The sequence below is a fragment of the Poecile atricapillus genome, chromosome Z (assembly GCF_030490865.1).
Source record: "Poecile atricapillus isolate bPoeAtr1 chromosome Z, bPoeAtr1.hap1, whole genome shotgun sequence".
Lineage (NCBI taxonomy): Eukaryota > Metazoa > Chordata > Aves > Passeriformes > Paridae > Poecile > Poecile atricapillus.
The window spans coordinates 100,413,178-100,435,846 of NC_081289.1; the positions used below are offsets into that span (position 1 = coordinate 100,413,178).

Consider the following 22,669-nt stretch of genomic DNA (forward strand, 5'->3'; position numbering starts at 1 on the left):
ACAGACTGATTAATATTGATCATAAGGAAGTATTAGAAATACTTGAAATGGGACTGACAACCTGATTGTAAAAAATAATTGCACTATATGAATCTGAAAACATACACCTCTAAACATGTGAGTATTCATACATGCAATACAGGGCAAAGGAGACAAGTAGTGCAGTTCCTCTCACACTGTCTTGAAGGCATAGGATTCCACCTGGAAACTAAACTGAAGAGCTTATTTCCCTGCAGGCTTTTTCCCCTCCTCACATCTATTCCCCTTGATTTGTACCTTTCACCACTCCATCTTTTTAATTCCTCTCTTATTCATGAAGGCCCTATCTAATAATTCAATTCTCCACGCTGCTCCAGCCCCCACCTGCTCATCTCTCAACAGTTTTCAGTATCTAAAATACAGTAGGGCAAGTAGTACTTATGGACAGGTTCTTACTGCAACATTCTCAATTCTATTAATAATTATGACTGTTGAAGTAGCTTTTTTATTAATATCATACATAAAATCTCAGGGGTAGCTATCAGGTATTACAGCTCAAACTTGGGCAAATATGCTGAATTTACCATTTCTGGAGAAAGCTCCTGTGCCTTCATTTAGAAATCTTACCAGCACAATTTTTTTAAAAAATTTTGGGTTTTTTTTTTTTTTACTCACTTGGCCACAGACTGGATAACTTTAGAAGATGTATCCTTAATATTAGTGAAAAATCGCTCTGTTCCACCCCTCAGAATATCAAAGAACCCTCCATAAGTCTGGTCACATTCCGCAACGGTCAGGCCTAGAGCAGTTGAATAAAAATAATTGTACTTTATTATAGAGCCCATTCCAGGATATGACTTAAAGTATGATGCCTACAAAGCTGGAAGGAAGTGAATGCACATACAGGCCACACCTTGCTGTAAGGCTCACAGTTCCAAAGTTCTCCTTAACTATGACCTATGCAAAAAAATAGTACTTCCTGAAGTCGGGAATTACAAGTGATATACTTAAACTCTTTAATTTGCTGTCCATATTTATGAGAAAACAAGGTAAAAAATTCTGGAAGTAAGGCATATGTTCCATAGTGTCAATGCAGCAAAACAATGCCTTTAGTACCAGTTTCTAAAGTACAGCTTATCATTAGCAGATCTACTTAATCATCTCCAGTAGACACATTTTAATGCTGGGCTTCAGAAGCAGCTTGCACAGTTAATCTTAAATTTTAAGCATAACATTCCAGATAGCCCAACATCACAGCGCAATATCCCTGTTAATATGATTGTATACAACAAACAGTAGGCATTCTTACACAAAACAGATGACCAGACTTTTGATTTTAATTACAATAGGATGCTGGATTCTTCCACAGAAATTAATATACACATGTTATTAGTGCAATAAATCTCACCCAATTTTAATATTTCCCCTGGAAAATTAATATCTCTTGTCTCACTGACAGTTCATCATAATCAATATCAAGCTGGAAGGAAAACGGAATACAATATGAAACAGTCCCTTGATATCTTCTACACTAATTGAAGTGCTCCATATTCAGATATAATAACTAATAAGGGTGCAGAAAGAATAGTAAAAAACTAGATGTAAATAAGCCTATCAAGCTCAAATTCTTTACAATATTAAGTATTTTCAATTGAATCTACTCTGGAATATCCATTTCTGCAGACTAAGTATGTCAGCTTTTGACTATGTCACTTTGGAGACAAATTTTGGTTGATTCCATTTAGTTCTGCTAATCCAACCACTATTCTTCTCAGATGGAACCCCAGCTCCTCCTCCTCACCACTCATGTCCTGTGGTGCAACCCCTCCCCTGAAGTCTGGCCTGGACAACGCTCCCATAATTAGCTAGGCTCAAGGCAGTACCAGCTACAGCTGCTCCTGAAAGTAATGACTGGATAGCTGCTAGACCAAACTTAGACTGCTGCCTTTTCTCTTTGAGGCTGTCAGACATGGATCTTCTGGAAATGAAAAACTAAACTAAATAGCTTTAGACTACTATCACTGTCAGATGCACTTCAAAATATCATGGAGGGTCAAAAGTCTCCTTGGCCAGGAGACAAAAGGAGAGAGAGGTGGACCCAGATGCTTACGGAAGTATTTCTTCCTCATACAGGCTTTTTGTAGTCTAAAATAAATACATATAAGGTCAGCAACTTCCAAGCATTACTAAACAACTATGGTCCACAGCCAGAATTCCTACAGCTGCTTTTGCATTTCTTTACTAACCTCTCCCATTTGCCAGAAATGAAGCCCATTTTAACACAAAGTGATACCAACATACCACAAATAGCTGCGACCTTTTTATGTTGTAACACATCTGATGGTTAAGTTACTCTTGAAAAGCAAAGGCAACTCTCACTTTTTTTACCTGAGATTCAGTGTTGAACACAAACTCAGGCTATGTCCTGATTTCAATACCTCCTGCTACAAAGTAACAATGTTTCAATTAAAATACAGAACCTAAGGGTTTTTAACAGTTTAAATTCAATTGCCTATTAAATGCTGCCCTTCAGACAATGTATTTTGAAATATCATTGCCTCATTGAATCAAAAAGTTTCAGGGTTTAAAATAAGATATTTTCACCTGTTTGTCATAACCTGGAGACTCTTCCTCTACAGCTCTTATTCATTAGACTGTTATTGCTTCTCATATTCACACTTTCATTGTTTTTAGTTCACTTATGTCAATACTCCCAGCTCTACTGGTCAATAGTGCATCTTAAAGATTTTTCAATAGGAAACATAATTTTTATCTTGCACCGCAATGCACTTGAGAAATTCATATTTGCATGTATCAACATAAAATCAAACCTTGCAAAAAAAAAATAATACAAGGCTAGAATCAATGATATAAATGCCAAAGAGCTAGTACTAGTGCAAAGTATCTAAAACCCCCAATGATCCCAAATTATTTTTTCTCCCCCATGAAAGATATGCAATTGTCTTTATACTAAAATGGTATTTCTTTTTGAACATACCTGCATTGTACAAATTGTTGAGCTGCCCTGCAGGCTTGGAGCTCTGTGAAACAGAGGTCACAGATGTCCGAGGCTGAGCATTGTTTCCATAGCCTCCATTTTGTTCCAGGAGCTGAAGAGAATAATACTCCAGATGAGAATTTGCTTGCTAATTTAGCCATCTTGCTATGCATGGCAATTTACTGCTACTTGGTGAGAACAAACAAACTGAACCTCAGGACAAAGCCAGAAAGTTAAGATACACTAACTGACTCACCAGCAGTATAGTGCAGATTAAGCATTGAACAGGACAAGTTAGTGTAGGCAGAGCCTTCAAATACAAAGCTTTTCTGTGCAAGTTAACTATGATAAAACACAGCATGTCAAACAGAGTGTTAGCATACTAAGGAATAAACCAAGAGGATGAAAAGATTTTCAAAAAGCAGTAAGAAATACTAAATTTCTTTTAAGGTCTCTGTGATTTAAAGGGCACATTTTCAAAGATCCTACAAGTGATACTGATCAATTCAACTGAACTTCAAAATAAATTAGTGCAAAATTTTCAAACTACTAAGGAACAGGGGACCTGCTTTGAATTTTTTTATTAAATGCACATACATGCAGAGGACAGAGAGGAGGCCTAATCAATCATACTCCTTATGAGACATTTTTACCTCTGTGATTGGGGATTTAGGATTGACATTCCTAGCTGCTGCAATCTCCTGCAGTTGGTTCACAAGCTCAGTGATTGACAACCTCTCCTCTGGGTTCACTTTCAAAGTGGAGCCTAAAAAAAGGAGATTCAGACCACGTAACAAAGCCTTCAGAGATTTTCTGCCAAATGATAATAATATTTTCAATATATTCTACTGTAATAAGCAAACATATGAACAGAGTTCAGAAACTGCTAAATCAATATTTAAATATAATTCTCATAATAGCATCCATGAGAAAAAAAACCCAACACTACAAAGCGTCAATAATATTTCAAAGAACACACTTTGAGATTGGTTAATAAAGAACATCGGAGGTAACTTTGTGTCTAATACTGTTGCAGTTGGATACATTTCTGGAGCAGTAACTCACATTTCCAGTAATCTAACTGAAACCAAAAATAAATAGAATTTTTTAAGCAAGTTCAAAGAAAAATCAAACCAAAACACTAGCTGTTCTAATGGATTAATTCATATACTATGCAAGACATTTAAGAGAACTAAAAAAGCAACTTTCACATAAAATTTCATTCTTTTTTATAATGGATTATTAATAAAATAAGAAGTTCCTGCAGTTTACCTTTTTCACCATCGCACGTCAATAACATTTAACTATCAGTAAAACAACTGTCAATAACAACACCCACAAAGACACCGAATAAAATAGCACTGTAAACTTACGAATGAGATCATGAAACACAGAATAGCGGGTGTCATTTTGTGGGATGACATATTTCCCATTGACTATGCGAAGTTTAGCTCCATCTTCAAATGGGTGTTGCCTAAAGCACAGCAAGTACAGGATACAGCCCAGAGCCTACAGAGAGAAACAGAAATACTGCATAGAATCATGGGGACCTTTAGGCTGGAAAAGATCTCTATGATCCTCAGATTCAAATGTTAACTCAGCACTGCAAAGTCCACCACTAAACCGTGTCCCTCAGTACCATATCTACATGTCTTTTAAATACCTCCAGGAGTGGTAACTCAACCACTGCCCTAGACAGTCTCTTCCAATGTCCAATAACCCTTAAAGTGAAGAAATTTTTTCTGACATCCAACCTAAATGTCCCCTTGTGAAATTTGAGACCATTTCCACTTGTTACTTGGGAAAACTATTCCAGTCTATTTTTAAAAACCACTTAGAAGTCATTACAAGAAATCCATTTTATGAATTTCAAAGCATACCAAAATGAGTAGTCTTGCCATACTGAAAATGTCCAAGAACATGATTATTCCTTCAAAAAAAGTTCAGATGTTTTATTTCGTATCTCCATCCTGTGCTGCAAGGTGACACATTTTATATGTCAAGAGAGAATTTGGTTTAACTTAGATACATTGTTTTGCAATACAAAAGCTAGGTGATTATGTAAGTGTTAAGCAATTTGCTTAAATGACACGGAAAACAAACAATCTCTCTAAAATGCATCTTCAGGTAAAGGTTTGAAGAAAATAACCCAAAATGACAGTCCCTTTATTCCCTATGGTCAGATGGCTATTCAACTCTTGGAACAAATAAAATTGAAGACCATTTTCAGACAATCTCATCCAAGCCTCAAAAATTACAAAACCTGAACTACCACATCCTGGGAACTTCAAAGTTCCTTCGTATGTCCAACTTGAGATTTTTGTAACCTGAGAAGTCAACAACAGAAGGCAGTTTTGAATTCTAATCTCTGAATAATCTAGGTATTATGGATTAGCTAGGATAATTGAATCTGTTACTGAAGTAAATGTAAATTGATAAATATGTTTTCAAATAAATTAAGATATGAAATATGCTGGCAGAGGTATACTATCATAACAGAAATATATAAGTTTGATAATAAAGCACCCAATGCCTCCATGAGATGGAAAATTCCTCCTCAAAGTTTCTTCTGAACTCCAGTATGTATGGTTGCCTAAGCATATGGGCTTTTATAATCCTCACAAATGAAGTAATCCAATGAAGATGTTACCTAAGGAAATTGCCCACTGCCTCCAGTCCTCTGTGTGTACCATCTCCAACTGCCCTTGGTTGTCAATTTATCCCAAGAACAGCTTCTAAGGTCTGAAAGTTATTGAAGTCTCTGAGGCGTCTCTGATGGATTTCGTTACTCTGAAACACTCATTTGAGTCTCTCAGTCCAGGACCAGAAATAAAGTACATATATTAATTCTGTATATTCTTACACATTTTTGTCAGGCTGTAAAAAATTCTCAGTAAAATATACATAGAAGCATCACACAGTCCACACTAACTAATCCATCAGGGCAGTACAGAAAATACCATCTACTCTTCCACAGAACACTTGCTTACAAAACAGAACATCATTTAGTTAGAGGAATGAAACTACTTCCTGTGAAGTCCGAGACACTCTGCACATCAGGAGAGAGCACCCACAACCACACAGGAGAGAAAAACACCAAGACAATCAGTTGAACACGCAGGAAATGGAGAGGCCACTCAGATTGGATTTTTGCTTCAATTGCTAGAGAATGTTTTTAATTTCCTCTATTTTACCTATAATTTAGGATTGTAACTGTGATAAATTTTGTCTGCTTTAAACACTGTCGTTCAATCTGACTAGAAGGCAATTTCAGTTGCAGCAAGGCAACACCTCAAAGCCAACACCATCCACACAGCCACAGCTACACCTGACGGAAGAGTCCATTCCCAAAAGGTTGTCCCAAAGCTGTACAGTCCCTTTACAGAAACTGCCCGGGTCCATCTGAGCACTCACATGCCAGAAGGTAAAAAAGCAGAACCACAAAGCAATCAAAAATTACTAGGAGTAACTTTTTGACCTACTACTGGGCCTTTACCAGCAACTAATTTAAACCTTCCTTAAGGAGACAGTGGGATTTTTGGACAGTTCAGATCGTGTTTGGGGATTGACGTGGTAAGGAAGGGGTAGGATTGTTTGGAACAAATGAAAATATTGTTATTTTTCCCCTAACTAGCTTCCGGCAACAAGCAGCACACTAAAGTTCTACAGTACGTCTACAGGATGACACACATATTACACCGAAGTAAAATCAAACTCCTTGAAACCTAAAGAGACTGTTCAGCTCACATTGAATTAAAAGCTGCAGGATGTCTTGCACGGACCATTAAGATTTTTTAATTAGATATTGGTAAGGAGAACCCAACTTTGAAGATTTGTGCCTTAGCAAACATTTCCCAAGTCTACTCCTTTGCTTTTTCAGAAATCTTTGAGAGTGAGAAGATACGAAGGGCCTTTCAAGCATGGAGAAAAATCACTTGACAAGGAACAGCCTGTCACTTAGCTGACTGAACTGAATTTCAGTTCAGGAATTTGTATTAATTTTGAAAGCAAGTAACTAAAATACGTAGCTATTTGGATTTAGTGTTTATTTTCTTATCTTTAGACTTAGGTAGGAAATGTACAGAAAGCAGTCAGCCAAGTCTAAGAAACTCTGGACTTATAATGACACCTAATCATATTCCCATTGTGGAGTCAAGGTGGTTGATAACTAACCTTTGATCTGTGCTGCTGTTCTAAGACAGACATAACCTGCTATGTTTTTAAGCTCACACAGTGACAAACACACAGACTCAAAAGTGTTAATCACTCTACATGCTTTCTTTGGAAAACTGCTTTGTTTATCCTAACCATAAGCTACAAATCATTTATGATTCCAGACAAAGGGCCATATTCTACTGCCAAATACTTTTATATTTTTATTGAACCCAAAGCATAAAGCAAAAAATACAGAACAACATGTTCAAACCCAGGTATGGTAAATAAAATAGATCTTCCCAAAATACAGAAGGAGACAATCACCACATTAACACTAATATATACAGTTACTTTAAACAAAAAAATAAACTGCAATTACTCTTTTGAGTATGGCTTTTATTAAACACATTTCTAGGTTTGCATTTAACTGGATATTAATGATGCAAACATCCAGCCTGGACGGGCAACAAGGTCTTGAAGGAATTTAGGAATAGAAAGAGGACGTATCATCTTTGGAAGGAGTGCTAGGTCTCTCAAGAAGTATTTAAGGGGGTTACTAAAGCATGCAGGAAAAAAATTAGGGAGGCCAAAGCTCAGTTCAAACTTAATTTGGCAACTTTTTTAAAGGATAATAAAAAATGTTTTTAATGGCAAAAGGAAGGGTAAGACCAACCTTTATTCTCTATTGGATGCAGGAGGGAACTAAGTAACTGCAGATGAGAAGAAAGGTGATGTCTTTAATGCTTTCTTTGCCTCAGTCTTAAATGGGAAGACATCTTGTCCTCAGGACAACTGTCCTCCTGGTTTGGTAGATGGTGGCAGGGAGCAGAATGGTCCCTCTTCTATCCAGGAGGAGGCAGTCAGAGAACTGCTGAGCCACTTGGACATTCATAAATCCATGGGACCAGATGGGATCCATCCCATGGTGATGAGGGAGCTGGCAGATGAGCTTGCGAAGCCACTTCCCATCATTTACCAGCAGTCCTGGCTCACTGGTGAGGTTCCAGATGGCTGGAAGCTGGCCAGTGTGACACCCATTAACAAAAAGGGTAGGAAGGAGGATCCTGGTAATTACAGGCCAGTTAGTCTGAGCTCAGTACTCAGTAAGGTAATAGAGCAGTTTATACTGAGTGCCATCACACAGCACTTACAGGATGGCCAGGGTATCAGATCCAGCCAGCATGGGTTTAGGAGGGGCAGGTCCTGCCTGACCAACCTGATCTCCTTTCATGACCAGCTGACCCACGAGGTGGCTGCAGAAAAGGCTGTGGATCTTGTCTGCCTGACCATCAGCAAGGCCTTTGACACTGTCTCCCACAGCACACTCCTGGAGAAGCTGGCAGCCCAGGCTTGGGCAGGAGCACTCTGTGCTGGTTTAGGAACTGGGTGGGTGGCCAGGCCCAGAGAGTGGAGGTGAATGGTGCTGCATCCAGCTGTCAGCTAGTGGTGTTCCACAGGGGTCTGTGCTGGGGCCAGTTCTGTTTAATATTTTCACTGATGACATAGATGAGAGTATTGAGTCTTCCATTAGTAAATTTGCACATGACACTAAGCTGGGAGCGTGTCAACCTGTTGGAAGGGAGGAGGGCTCTGCAAAGAGACCTGGAATGACTGGATGGACGGGCAGAGTCCAGTAAGATGAAGTTTAATAAGTCCAAGAGTCCTGCATCTTGACCAACAACCTCCTGCACTGCCATAGGCTGGGGAGAGATTGGCCTGACAGTGCCCAGGCAGGAAGGGACCTGGGGGTACAGGTGACAGACACCTGAGCATGAGCCAGCAGTGTGCCCTGGTGGCCAAGAAGGCCAATGGCATCCTGGCCTGGATCAGGAGTGGTGTGGCCAGCAGGAGCAGGGAGGTCATTCTCCCCCTGTACTGGGCACTGGTGAGGCACCTGGAGTGCTGTGTCCAGTTCTGAGCCCCTCAGTTCAGGAAGGACGTTGAGACACTTGAGCGCATACAGAGGACGGCAACAAGGCTGGTGAGGGGCTTGGAACACAAACCCTGTGAGGAATGACTGAGAGAGATGGGATTGTTTAGCCGGGAGAAAAGGATGTTCAGAGAAAGTGTATCTCTTTCTACAATTTCTTGAAAACTTTGTAGTCAGGTGGGGGTTGGTCTCTCTCCCCAGGCAACAACTGGCAGGAGGAGAGGACACAGTCTCAAGCTGTGCCAGGGGAAATATTGGCTGGATATCAGGAAAAAGTTTTTTATGGCAAGAGTGATAAAGTACTGGAATTGTCTAACTGGGGAGGTGGTGGAGTCACCACCCCTGGATGTAGCACTCGGGGCATGGTTTAGTTGAGGTGTTAGGGCATGGGTTGGACTCTTCCAACCTAGTGATTCTGCAATGCTAGCTCAGACTGACAGTATTTCATGCATATGAAGAGACCAAGTGATCAGAAAAACACGTTTTGCTTTGTGTTTCTTCACATGCCACAAGAACATCACCAACAGCTATAGAAACTGAACAAGCATTTCTACAATGTCTTGCAACTAATTTAATAAACTGAATGCCAGCATTACATTTTCTCAATTTGTCTTTTGACACACTACTGATACAGGTAAGAACTGAACAGCTTGACACCTGCCTCTGTAAAAAACATCCCATAAACTAAGTGACTAAGCACTACACTGCTGGGGAGTACTTCAGTACTGCAGCCTTATGCAGCTGGAAAAGGTACAGATTTTTTAGTGAGTCTGAGCAGTTCACCATCTTCTCTACACAAAGCATGAATGATTTCTGCACTGTTCTCATCCTTGATATTTGTCAGTATTTTAACTACATGTCATACCTCAACATAATAATTTTGAGCTCAGCAATAAGATGTCCCAGGATTATATGCATGGCAGAGCACAAAAGGCAAGAATTTGAACCTAAGTATTCTGGATTTATGGTGGCAAGCTCCAACTAAGCAACAGCTCTACTGAACATTAGATAAGTTCAGCATTGCCTCTCAAATGGAACTCAAGCTTGATTTGGGAGAATACCTTGAATGTTACGTCTCATTCTTTTAACATCTAGATACAGAGTCCACACTATTTAAGTTTATTTTGATCTAAGACAGCATCCTACATTTATTTCAGTGCTTTAGTTATTTAATCAACAAACAAACATGAAGCCTGCAAAATCAGTTTGACTATTACATGAGCAACTATGATGCAGCAAGAAAAAAAAAAAAACCTTCTTACCCAAATGTCCTGCTTTTCACCAATTGGAAAATTTGAATACAAGTCTATCATTTCTGGTGTCCTGTACATTGGCGTTGTATTCCTTGTGATCTGGAGAAGACAAAATTTATTGAAACAATCTTTAACAATGACCTTTAGCAGCATTCAACCAAGGAAACAGCTCTCTGTGTAGAAAGGATAGTACTCTCATTTTCAAAATTAATTTCAGAAATACTTGTCAAGGAAAAAGCCATCAATTGAATCCTGCAATAGTCATAACAGCTTTCACATAAGATCACATGAAGACAGTAGTACTCAAATAACACTGTGATAGTCAAGAGCCCTCCCAAAGCAAAGCACATAAAGTGACTGTTCTACACGAGGCAAAAATGAACAGGAACCCTAATAGCAAACACCAACAATAAACCAGCAAGTAAATTCATGCTCCAGTGCACCTCTCTCCCTTACTCAGCACATTTAACGACAGTGAAGACACATCCAAAGAGAAACTCTGGTCATAAGAACACCTGAAAATACCTTTTCTACCACCTTTTTACACAGACTATACAAGACAGAGGTACAACATCATCACTTCATTAGTTGAATGCTTTCCAAGAATACCAGATTGCAAAACATGGGCTTGTCAGAAGTCGCACACATGAACTTAAGTGTATTTCTCTGGCTGATGTACTACATTAGATTACTAGCATTACTCTCAACTCAAAACTAAGAACAAATGCATTTTGGAAAAGTATACTGCAGGGTAGATTTGGCTACTTTAGTCAAAGACACTGCAATACTGCCCATTCCTATTCTGCTGAGCAGACTTGCCACTCATTAAAGTATAATTCAACTGAGAAAAACAGACTGGGAGGAATCAGGATGGCACAACCAGTTTCTTGTCAAGAGTGCAATTAGAAGAAGCCCTAGTAACCACTTCTATTCTCACAGCAAATTGCAGAATGGATGCCGACCGTGCTAAAGCAGTGTTTCTACATGTAGCCACAAAACACAAGCTATGATTGTAACTGCAGACAGCTTCTGACCTCTAACAAAACAAATAAAAAACTGAAACTTCATAAATAACACTAACTGAAACAATCTTCATTTGTCTTAGATGTCTCATTAATACCCGATTAATAGTAACAATTCAATTAATCCACTGTTGATATTAATATTAAATCACATTAAAATAGTCTCACCTCTTCTTCAACCAGTGCTCTCTTCTGTGCAGACCAATTGTAGTCTGGATAGTAAGCTATAGTTGTAGCACTACCGAAGTCACAAAGTTTAATTGTCCCCTGATTACTAATCAGCAAGTTTTCCACCTTCAAAAAGATGCAGAATAATAAATATTTTAAAAAGTGTCTTTTTCGTCCTGTATACTAATACACATGCTTTCACACTTTTGCATACATATAAAAACTAATCACTTTATCCAAAAATACAGAAGAACTAAGATTTCAGACAGTACTGTAGTTTTATATGGTAGCAACAAACCAAGTTTTAAAAGGAAGCCCCAAGCACACCATGAACAGGAAACATTCAGGAGAGCAAGAAATAAACCTTGGGGGAAAATAATTTCATTAAAGCCTAACAAAAAGCCAGTTTTTCAGATGAGAACTTGTAGAAGCAGTGTCTTAGAATCCAAACATTCTCAGGCATAAAACTGAACACTGTTAGCTTAACTGCAGTGGGATGAAGGTTAGGACTGCTATAGACAAAAAAACAGGAAGGTACTAGTAGAGAAGTAGTCTGCTAGGAGACACCCATAAAGAGGCAGCTGTGACCCTGTGCAGAGACAGGAAACAGATATTTGAGGACCATGTGCTGCCTGAATAGATCATCATACATTATCTCTGCCTTTTTCTACTTCATAAATTCCAACTGTCCTGTATTATTAATTGAAATGTGATAGAAACTTAAGGAAAGAGTAAAAGTATTGGGCAGATGTACTTGGAGTCATAATCACAAAAGGACTAAAAAAAAAAATTTTACCTCTGAATAGTTAGGAAAAGGTATCAAAGTTAATTGGCTCAAAACTCCAACTTACAGTTTTCTATGCTGCTGACTTTAGTTTATACTGTTAAAAAGGGTAGCACAGTTAAATGATCCCTATTTGGCTTCTGGCTGCAGTAAGGCCTCTGCATCTTGCAGAACAACAATAATTTAATCTTGTTTTGCAGCCTCTGCAACATGAGACCAACACAAACCCAAACACCTGTCTTTTCCCATGTTTTATCTGTCAGGAGAGTATGCTCCTTGAGAAGAAAAAAACTGTTCTGACTTACAGCATTATCTCAATGTCTATGCAGCTGGCTATAAAAGAAATTGTGCATTTACTTGTAAATAGGTTTTTTTACCTTTTTTTTTTTCCCAGAGGAGAGATGCACCTTTTCTACAATAGCTAGGGGTTGGCATTCAGAAATTTCAATGAAGAATGGTTAACATGTCTTTATAACACTACCTCACAACACAAAAGCCTGTTCAATGGTATCAAGTGACTAAAAAAGGAGTGCTCTGTTACCAAAGCTAGGTTTGTATTTATGGGCTATACTAACAGCTAATATTAAAGCTTTAATCAAGAGTGTTGAAAATAATTAACACATTTACTTCTATAAAAGTGGCCTTATTTTTCTTTCCCCAAAGTACTTAAGGAGGAAAAAATTTTCCTATTTTTGTACTCAAATGAAATCACATCAGGCCGGATACAGACACATGTGAAACTTTGACATTATTCAAAGAGTAAGAAACTCCACTGTCTTTTTTTTTATGTTAATGAAAATTCAAATATATTCATAGGACAGCAGAATCTTACTGATGATTAGAGCTTCCTCATCTAAGGTATATTGAACAGGTGAACCCCTGTCTTGAAAATACAAAATTCAGACTCAGGTAAGTCCTTTCAAATCTCCAAAGCTCCTAAAAGCAGAACACTTTCTACAGCATAACCCCAGCTAAAGGCTAATAAATCAAGCAAGATAAAAAAGCAAGCTGGTAAAAAACAAACAAAAAACAACACCAAAAATCTAAGAAAGAAAATCTAACATTCATTATGCCTACCAAATTTTACAAATCAAATTCAAAACAAATACTGAAGTGTAATGCAAGTATGCAAGTTATCAGTTCTAAAATTAACAGCTTATTATACATTCTCAATGGCAATGTAATCCTTCACAGATAATTCAATATTCTTCTCCTTAAAGCTTAACCTGCTCTTTTAAGTCACACTCTTAACCCAGAACTACAGTTCATTAGTTGTAAATTACTATTTTATCCAAAACAAAATATTTAGGCTAATTCAATCAGCAAAACATGATACAAAACTTTCTGCCGGCTTGCTTCAGACAGAGTACAATCAGTGCCTAACTGCAAATACAAGGAAAAGGTGTTTGAAGAGACACAAGTATTTCAGTGATGACCATCACTAAAACTCAGCAGTTACAGCAAGGCAATAGATCTAAACACTATGCTCAAGAATCATCTTTAACACTGCTCCAGCCCAACAGGCTCCTTTCACTCCTGTTCAAAAGTTCGGTGCTTTATTTAAATATTGCAACATACCTTTAAATCTCTATGAATAATAGGAGGCTTCTGTTTATGCATATGCTGAACTGCTCTGCAGGTCTGATAAAAAATCTTCAAAACTGTGTCACAAGAGATAGGTCCTTTGGATTCTACTTTCTTTAAGAATCCTACCAGCTGTCCTGCAGGAAATGAGAAAAATTCACATAAGCACACTGAGAACACTGCACATTCTGAAAGCTTGACACAAACAGACTCTTGTCAGGAAAGATTTACAGTCCTGAGTTGTATTAAATATATTTTCTGAAAATGGCAAGTCCACACTGACTACAGTGAGAGAAGAGTGCTCTAAGGAACTACTCCTACTCTTCCTTTCTCTGACTAGTCTCATACAACACAACCTTAAACAAAACAACCTTAATGATTACCTCATATTTAAGACAAGGTTAAACTGTAGTCTAAAACAACATGATCTTTATCCTATAAAAGATAAGTTTGAACTCTGGCTCCACTGAACCATGCTATCTTCTACAGTCATTCCAAGCCTGTAAGTTAACAAGCAGCTTGTACAAAACAGCTGCCAGAAGCAATGTGGACTGCTGGGAAAAGAAAAAGTTTACCTTTACACAGCTCTGTAAGCAGAAGAAACTCTCCCTGCCCCGTGTCTGATTCTTCTTTTCCTATAGATGCTGCAGAGCAAAACTGGACAATGTTGGGATGACCTGAAAGTTTTTTCTGGAGATGACATGTTCAAGGAAGAGAACTCCCAAGTTCATTGATACTACTGCATCCAGTAGTTCATTTCAAAAGTTAGCTTAAAACCACAGAAAGCATAACAGCTGCAATCAATAACGGAAGCAAAACAGGGAAACACATGCCTCAGCTGTAAGAAATCTGAGAAAGTAATCTAAGGTGATGTAATAAAAAGTCAAAATAAAATATTAAAAAAACCCCTATGATTACAGCTTGGAAGAAACTGGACTCAGTAACTGATCTAGTTCTTTTTGTCTTTTGACAATGACTGTCAAGAGCATGAGTAGCAGGGACATCTTCTAATTATCAGCTGCTTCTCTAGATGGCTGATCAAGAAAGCCATTGTACCCTCACCTATCTTTCCCAAAGAAGTATTAAATATGCCATGCTTCAGTTTTAAGTAATTAAAATAGAGTTCAAAACAATTAGAGGCCAAAAGGGGCAAGGAACTTACCCTCCCATCATTAGTAATAATTTTTTATGCTACAAACTTTATCATGTTTCACTTTCAGTTCAAAAATTTGAGGTATCATTTTTGAGCTGTGTAAAGGGGAGTACAATATAAGTGATCTCAGCTCCTGCTAGTGGAATTTATGTTGTATTATGCCTGTCTGTGCCTACACTGAGATTTGTGCCTGTGAGACAATCACAACCTATTTACAGGATGCATTTACCAAGTCTGAAGAGAGAAAAGCAAAGATACTGTAAGTAGAATAAAGCTATTAAAAAAGGGCAAGTTGGATCCACACAATTCACATTCATCTGATCTTACACATCTCTTCCACAACCTTCTATTAAGAGCTGCAGGAATTAATTGCATTTCACAGTCTTATCTCAGAAAGTTAGCTACAATTAACCCTTCATCATATTGTACACCTGCTTTAATGACTCTGAGCTGTGAAAAACATCCAATCAACATCAAGTTCTTTACTCTTGGCAAGATAATGTCAGAATAAATAGAAAATGTATAGTGCTATGGTCCTCTGCCTTGGAAGTGTACTTCTACTGGTGTTTAGGCTGCAATTTTGCCAAACATATCAGCAGTCATAAAGAGAAATGTTTGAGTAGCTTAAATTAGGATCAGTGGGTTTGCCTGCTAATTTGAAATGAAGCTGAATACTCAAAGGGGAACACATCAGCATACCACAGCTATTCACTGACTCTTGAAACAAACCAAGGGTCCATAAGGAGCCAGGGAGAAAATATTGAACTTACTAAAATCAAGGATTGAAAACACTCCAAGACTACATTATACCTTAGTATCTGACATCACTGCAGATATGGAGGATAGCAAGAACACTGAGAAACATCTGCTTCTTGTTTCTGATGCATGTAGTCTATTGAAATTTCTTCCTTAATATCCAACATGACTTCTTAAAGCCAGATGTATCCAAAGCAGAAATTAATAAACATTGAGAGTAAAAGCAAAGAGCGATAAATCCAGTGCATGCAATGGAACTCTATTCAAGAACTAAGTATCATCTGAAGTTAAAAAGTCTCTTGACTAAATTGACAGGGCTGCAAGAGAGTTCAAATAAGAATCTCACCTCTTGCTAGAAGTACATGGCAAAGTCTACACTAGCTACAAAAATTATCTGTACACACTGTATTACTGCAATTTTTGAAGAATTGAACTTTCTGGATGCTGGCACCAGATTCATGACAAACCATGAACCCATACCTCCAAAATGTCAGTCCTCTTAGGCAGTGTATGGCATGAAGAAAAACAGAATCTGTACAGCAATCTTTGGTTTCCCAGAAATCTCAGGCAGTTAAATATGTTACAGAAAAGGATACCATAAAACAAACTTCCTGAATGATGGCTTTGTTCTTTTCCTCTTCATTAGACAACAGCCGCTGCCAAAAAAAACAAAATAATTGATAGTTACTGAAACTTACAGAATTAACAGTGCATAGATTTTTTTTTCAGTGAAGGAATATGAACTATAGACAAAAACCTAAGGAACTGTTATGGGGCAGTAAACCAAGCTGGCTTATTGTACATTTTTATATTCTGCCATAAATAATACCCAACTTTCCAGTTACCTGGACTATTCAGGTTTAGTGATAATTGAGCAATTGTAACTTTTTACACTCTTAAAAGTAACTGCTCTGGCAGTTCTGATATATAAAGCGCTAAAGTCTCCTGGCTGCAGCATTGTGGGCTATCAAGGAAAGATTCACCTTTTGTCTGAAATATTCAGCAACAACCTTCAACTCAATCTACACTAAACTCAGCAGATTATGTATCCTGTCTTTTTCAATGGTACTTGTGTAATCAGTAGCAAAATTAAGCATTACTGTTTCTAGTATTACCTGGATTTGCAGTCAACATTTGACTACAATCAGCCTAAGCATTCACTTCAAAAGTACTGGTTTTACAGAACAGAGGAAGTATAGTAATTGCCAACCTGTTACCTGTTATTTTACCTGTTACCTGTTGCCAACCTTTTACCTGTTATTTTTTTTAATGAGGATCTTTTGAACACATATAATGTATGGCTTTGGTCACATGTTTTGTTACTGTAGGATGTGGAATGAAAGGGGAAAAGCCAAAGTTATTACCGGTGGTATAATGCCAACTTACTTCTCCCATTCCTCCTACGACTAGCCCTGTTTACAGTTACCAGAAGCCTCTAGAAACCAAGAATCCAGAAAAGTATCTCTAAAAAGTACCAGGCTGAATGGTTAAACAATGAGTCAAAGCCTGGAGCATTATTTTTAATACTAAGGAAATTTAAAGTAAGAAGGTAGGCTAAATCTGCTTCTGACAGGTGAAAAAGATTCCTGTACTCCACTTCAGGTCACTATGAAATATTCTTTTTACCCATGAAACAAAATGTTTTTGACTGAATCATGAATTTCTATACCAAATAAGAAAATAAAGGCCAGAGGTACCTAAAATATAAATTCCCCTGTTTGTCATCTAATAATGAAGTGCATGGTTCTAACTGGAATGATCATTCTAAATAGTGGGCTACAAACACCACTAATACACTGAATTTTTCCAAGTTACTTGCTCTGTGGCATACATCAAGGACTAACTGTCATGCTAAAATACCACACTAAAAGACAGACCTTACAAACCTATAGTGAAGTAAATTAATATTACCTTCAAAGCATAATCTTTGCCACTTCCAAGATCTTGAGCTTCATAGACAAATGCAAAACCCCCTACAAGAAGAAGGCACATTACATCAGTTTTAATTTCAATATTCAGGTACATCATTCTTTTTAGTCTAACAGAATCAATACATGAATTTAGACATATTTCTGAATGTACCAAGTACACATTTTTCAGCATCTGGTCAAGATGGCTGATATTCAGCAAGACTTCAGATAGTCTCTTCCTTGCCCGTACATACATCAAGAGCACACTGACTTTGTTACTCTCCTGCATTTTTTTAAGTCTGCATATGAAGATTTCTTATTAAGCTATTTTTTCTTATAAAACCAAACTGCACTAAAGCAAATACTACCTGATAATTTCAATTAAAATTTTTTGATATTACACTGCTAACACTGTATAAAATACAGCAATAACGAAGGAAGATAAATGCTAAACATACACCTCCTATTTTTAAGATAATTGTCATGCCTCATGCTTTGTATTTAAAGCAGAAAGCTTTTTCAAGCACTGGAGCACACATTCCAATAACAGTAATATTGTTATTAAATTGTAATGTGTTATTCCATAAAATATTTTCCTTCAAACTTCTTTTGTCAAATTATCTGTTTTCTCAAACACTTGTCCTTTGCTCAAGAACACTGTGCAAACCTCATTGAGATAGCAGAAGTTTGAGAGTATATAACTAGCTTAAAATATGCATTTCTACTTCAGTGATTGTACCTTGTTATCAAGTACTAAGAAACGCTAAACAGAATCGAGTTCATTAAACTTTGCAGGTCTCCAGAGAAAAGACAGTGGTATCGAGCCTGGTTAATTCCTACTTCATTACACCTGCCTTATTCAGAATCCAACTGCTATGACCTACAAGCTCACCTTTTACAACTATGCCCCTCTCAAAACATCAGCTTCAAGTAAGTTTCCCATTCTGCCTTTTCACTCTTTCACAAACTCAGCTCCATGCAACTTGGCTCATTCTATGTAGCGTTTGGTTCATTACTTCTGCAGCACTTCTACAACAGATACTATGTTTAATTCTATGGGTTTTCTGGGATACCAAAGGAGTTACAGCATGTTGTGAAGACACTTTTAACTTCTTTTTTTTTTAACCATCTGCTATTAGTGAAAACAATTCTTAAGCAAAAGGCAAAACTATTCCTACTGCTTCTTCCTTAAAAACAGTTTAATTTATAGTTTGATGCTGGCTCCCTTGAAGAAGTAGTCTATTAAAGCAATTTTAATATACCCTCAGTAGGGACAAGTTTACTGGCAAAATTTCTGATCTGCCATAACAGTTCACTCCAAGCTCCCTGACCGATATATTTTGCAAACATTCAGAAAAAATAATTTAAAAAGTATTTTCAACAAACCTCTACAAACACCTGTACAACAGACCTAACTGAGGCAAACTGTAAAATGGAAGTTAAAAAAAAAAAACTTTGATGGGCATCTGAAGAATGTAAGCACATTTGGTGTGTTTTCATTCATTTTTTCTACTCATGTAAATGTTTGTAGATGGTTTTAAGACAGTTTTCTGAGGCTTTCTGTATCAGCAAAATCATCTTAGTATTCCCCCACACAGATTACCAGTGTAGAGATATGTACACACCCATCCCAGCTGCTGCCCACAGAGACAGGTTTTGCATTGCTGAGGCATTTCAGAGCCCCATTCTCAGAAGACAGCCCAAGCCCTCCAAAGTCATCTCAGACAGTATTTTCTAGTACAGAAATTACAGCAGAAGAAAACTAGGTTTATTCCTTTTCTATAGACACAAGCTCTCACACATCAAGGCTCACTACAGAGCACTACACCATCTCATGAAAATCAGGAACTAACTCTACCTCATTTGCTTTATTAGTGAGCACTCTACACTTATCTTTGCACCATCACAGGCCTCAGGCAGTGCTCCTGTCAATACCTCATCATTCTCTTAGAGAGACTGGAAAACTGTTGCTTTTCCAACCAAGACATTTGGATTCTCCCTCAAGTCAAACCTACATCGCATAATACTGAATACCTTTGCTGCATTTACACATTACGTTGGATTTTAAACTTTTTTATCGTGTCCCTGTTTTTCACATCTCCACAAATTATCTTTTCAGATAAGCAGCTTCAGAAAAGTGACAAATAAAGAAGCATCAAAATAGGGACATCAGCCACATCGTAACACTGCTTGCTACTGTAATTCACTCACGGTTTCATTATGCACTTAACTAGTCATGAGAAAGTGAGGGTGTGAGTAGCTTCCTGTTTGTAACTATTTGATATGACTTTCTACTCTCCTCCCAAATACTGACCAAATTTGTTTCCATATCAACTTTCAGTGGTTTATACTATAACTTGACTGAAACACTATAATTCTAATCTGGACTGTAAATCACAGTGCATCTTACCTGAAAACTTTGATTTCTATCAAGTATCAAAAAAGAAAACACGCTCAGTGATTGTTGCCACGCATTGATTCACAAGCATTTTTCTTCTGAAATCCAGTCATGCATTTGTGTCCATTGCAAAGTCCTAGTAACACAATGAAACTGCCTCAAGAATGAAGGATGGCCCAGATTTAAAGACCTGTACACACCCTTGAGAAGCAGAGAGGTAGAATATCTTAAAAGTTTCAAAGTTACCCTGCAAGTAGGAATTGCTACAGCCAAGAAACAACAGCCTTAAAAAATAGAACTGTTCTGCTCCATGTTGAAAACATTGTCTACATTTACAGTAAAGAGAATGCCAGCTGGAAAGTTGCTAGGTCAGGTGCTTTATTTGCTCTTTAGGAATCATCTTTTTTTCCCCCCACTTACCAGCAAATTAACAACGCTCACAGAAACTTAACATTAAGCATTCATTGTGCCTCTGCTGCTAAAAGTTTACAAATTAAATCTGCTCAAAAGCCTCAGCTTAATTATGTTATCATTATCCTATGAATCCAGCAGTTGCACAGACGATAGAATTATTCCTGTAAGTTTGGCAAACTGTAATACTGCCTGTTCACACTCAAAACTCTGAGGAAGTCCTGCAGTATCAAAGAAAAAAAAAAAAAAAAAAAGTTGCTTTAATTGCAGAAGTTTCACCTTAACAGAAAGCAGATTGTAATAAGTTACCTACCTATGTGGCTTCAAGTTATGACATCCAGTTTTAAACTAAAAAAAAAACCAAAATTAAAGCCTGTACCCATTTATGTCTGTAGCCTATTGCTATCTTCCTGATTAAGGAATGATTTTTCATTACAGTAAAAGCTTTAGAGTCAGATCAAACAGATTGAATAATGCATTCCTTTTCTCATCATGTTCTCTTCTTGTATGCTGTTTTGTCAATGTCTTGTTCAAAGGAAGCCTAAGAACTCATTACACGTGAAGAATGGTTGCTAAACATGTGCTTGCTTGTTCGCTGTTTTTCACACAACCAAACACTAGGTTTATTCTAAATTGTTCAGTCTCATATACAAAAGAAGCAACAATATTCACTAATTACGCAGGAAATCTGTGACTATTTTACTTAAGTAAAACTGTGTGGGTGTCTGTGCACTTAACGGAAGGATCCAAGAGAGCCATGACACATGAAGCCACCATCATACCAAGGGCAAGTAGAGACCATATATAAAGGCCCCCATTCAAGGTCCTCTAAGATCTTATCTGCAGTGAGCTACTGAAATGTCCAAGCAGAAAAAGAACCAGGATACCATATTCTAGGAGTGCTCAGTCCAGTCTGTGACGCCCTTAAGTCTGTTCTTGCATTTAGAGGTAGTATCAATACAAGAGATTATCACCAGCTCATCGCCCACAGGTTGCTGTCAGCCTCCTGCAGCAGCACACCACATTTTCAATCAGCCCAGTCCTACCCAGCATGACACCTCTGTGAAACAAACAGGAAATCACATCCAAGCAACCTGTGCAACAAGTCTCAGAGCGCAGCCAAACATGGATTTGCACCAGCACTGTTGCACGCTACAGAGCTGGAAGGAGTTGTGGGCTATGGGAACAACTGAACCCGGGCTGCCACATGACACCGCGCAATGCTAAACCACAGGCTCTGTTCACACCAGCTACAAACAAAGCTGAGCATACGAGCCTACGGAAAAGGCTCTGTCTGCATCAGCAGATGACACACAGTTCACCATGGATTTGAAATCCAAATTCAGAAAGCAGCACTTGACTTTCCAGTAGGAAATTTGGCATGAAAGAACCGATCTAGAAGAAAAACAGATTCTATATTTGTAATCGTGGAAGGGAATACACACAAGCCACAGTTGTGGACCCATGTATCAGAAGGTACCACAACACATCCAGAGCTGAAAGATAAACATAATTTGAGCAACAAAATAAACTATACAAATTCAAGTCTGAAGACAGAAGTTCTGGAGAGAACAGGACTTCTGTACCTTATATCTATTTTACTTTTATACTCAATATACCACAAGGGGTCTTTTAGACCAGCTACACTGAAGAAATGTAGCTAGAAAATTATATTTTCCAGAAAAAGCAAGCAGCTAGTCCAACTTTGGTTGGCAAAATAAGAAAAGAAAACAACATAAAATAATACCATAACACTGAGACAAACATGTAACACAAATTTCTCTGGTTACAGAGAAATTGTTGAGAACTGTAGAGTTAAAGTGTGTTTCCATTTGCTTTAAGTCATCTAACCTGGCATCTTTCCCTTGACATTTTACAATGCCTGTGTCAGATTCTGGGAAACAGTAGGCTGCTGTCAAAGTGAAGTACTAAAATACCTGCTACAGAAGCATAACCAAATAGCATATATGCTTCAAAAATAGCCTCCTGCCCTAACTTTCCTTTGTCCTTTGGTAACTGCTGTGGTCACTGAGGGCAATAATGTTACAGTATCAGCAGCACAGACAGCTCTTTTAGCATTCACATCCTACTGAGGATGTGAATGCTAAAAGACAAAGACTTACATTTCAATCACAATTCTGACCGTAAAGAAGGTGTAAGTAAAGGCT

The 22,669-nt window shown here is 37.8% G+C and overlaps 1 protein-coding gene and 1 long non-coding RNA gene across 3 annotated transcripts in view; one reads left to right on the plus strand and one right to left on the minus strand.

Annotated features, from left to right (window-relative positions):
• LOC131572687 (uncharacterized) overlaps window positions 1-14,564 on the plus strand; it is a 61,328-nt gene extending 46,764 nt beyond the window's left edge. The window contains exon 2 of the long non-coding RNA XR_009276035.1: window positions 14,515-14,564. This is a non-coding gene — a long non-coding RNA (uncharacterized LOC131572687). The remainder of the gene's footprint in view (window positions 1-14,514) is intronic.
• Window positions 1-22,669, minus strand: part of GAK (cyclin G associated kinase) — a 67,218-nt gene that overhangs the window by 42,942 nt on the left and 1,607 nt on the right. For both annotated transcript variants that reach the window (XM_058825950.1, XM_058825949.1), the window contains exons 2-11: window positions 17,694-17,755; window positions 16,379-16,438; window positions 14,449-14,563; window positions 13,868-14,010; window positions 11,506-11,631; window positions 10,325-10,414; window positions 4,351-4,486; window positions 3,631-3,743; window positions 2,978-3,089; window positions 655-778 (exon numbers count right to left, since the gene is read on the minus strand). In XM_058825950.1, coding sequence (XP_058681933.1) covers window positions 655-778; window positions 2,978-3,089; window positions 3,631-3,743; window positions 4,351-4,486; window positions 10,325-10,414; window positions 11,506-11,631; window positions 13,868-14,010; window positions 14,449-14,563; window positions 16,379-16,438; window positions 17,694-17,755 — 1,081 coding nt within the window. The remainder of the gene's footprint in view (window positions 1-654; window positions 779-2,977; window positions 3,090-3,630; window positions 3,744-4,350; window positions 4,487-10,324; window positions 10,415-11,505; window positions 11,632-13,867; window positions 14,011-14,448; window positions 14,564-16,378; window positions 16,439-17,693; window positions 17,756-22,669) is intronic.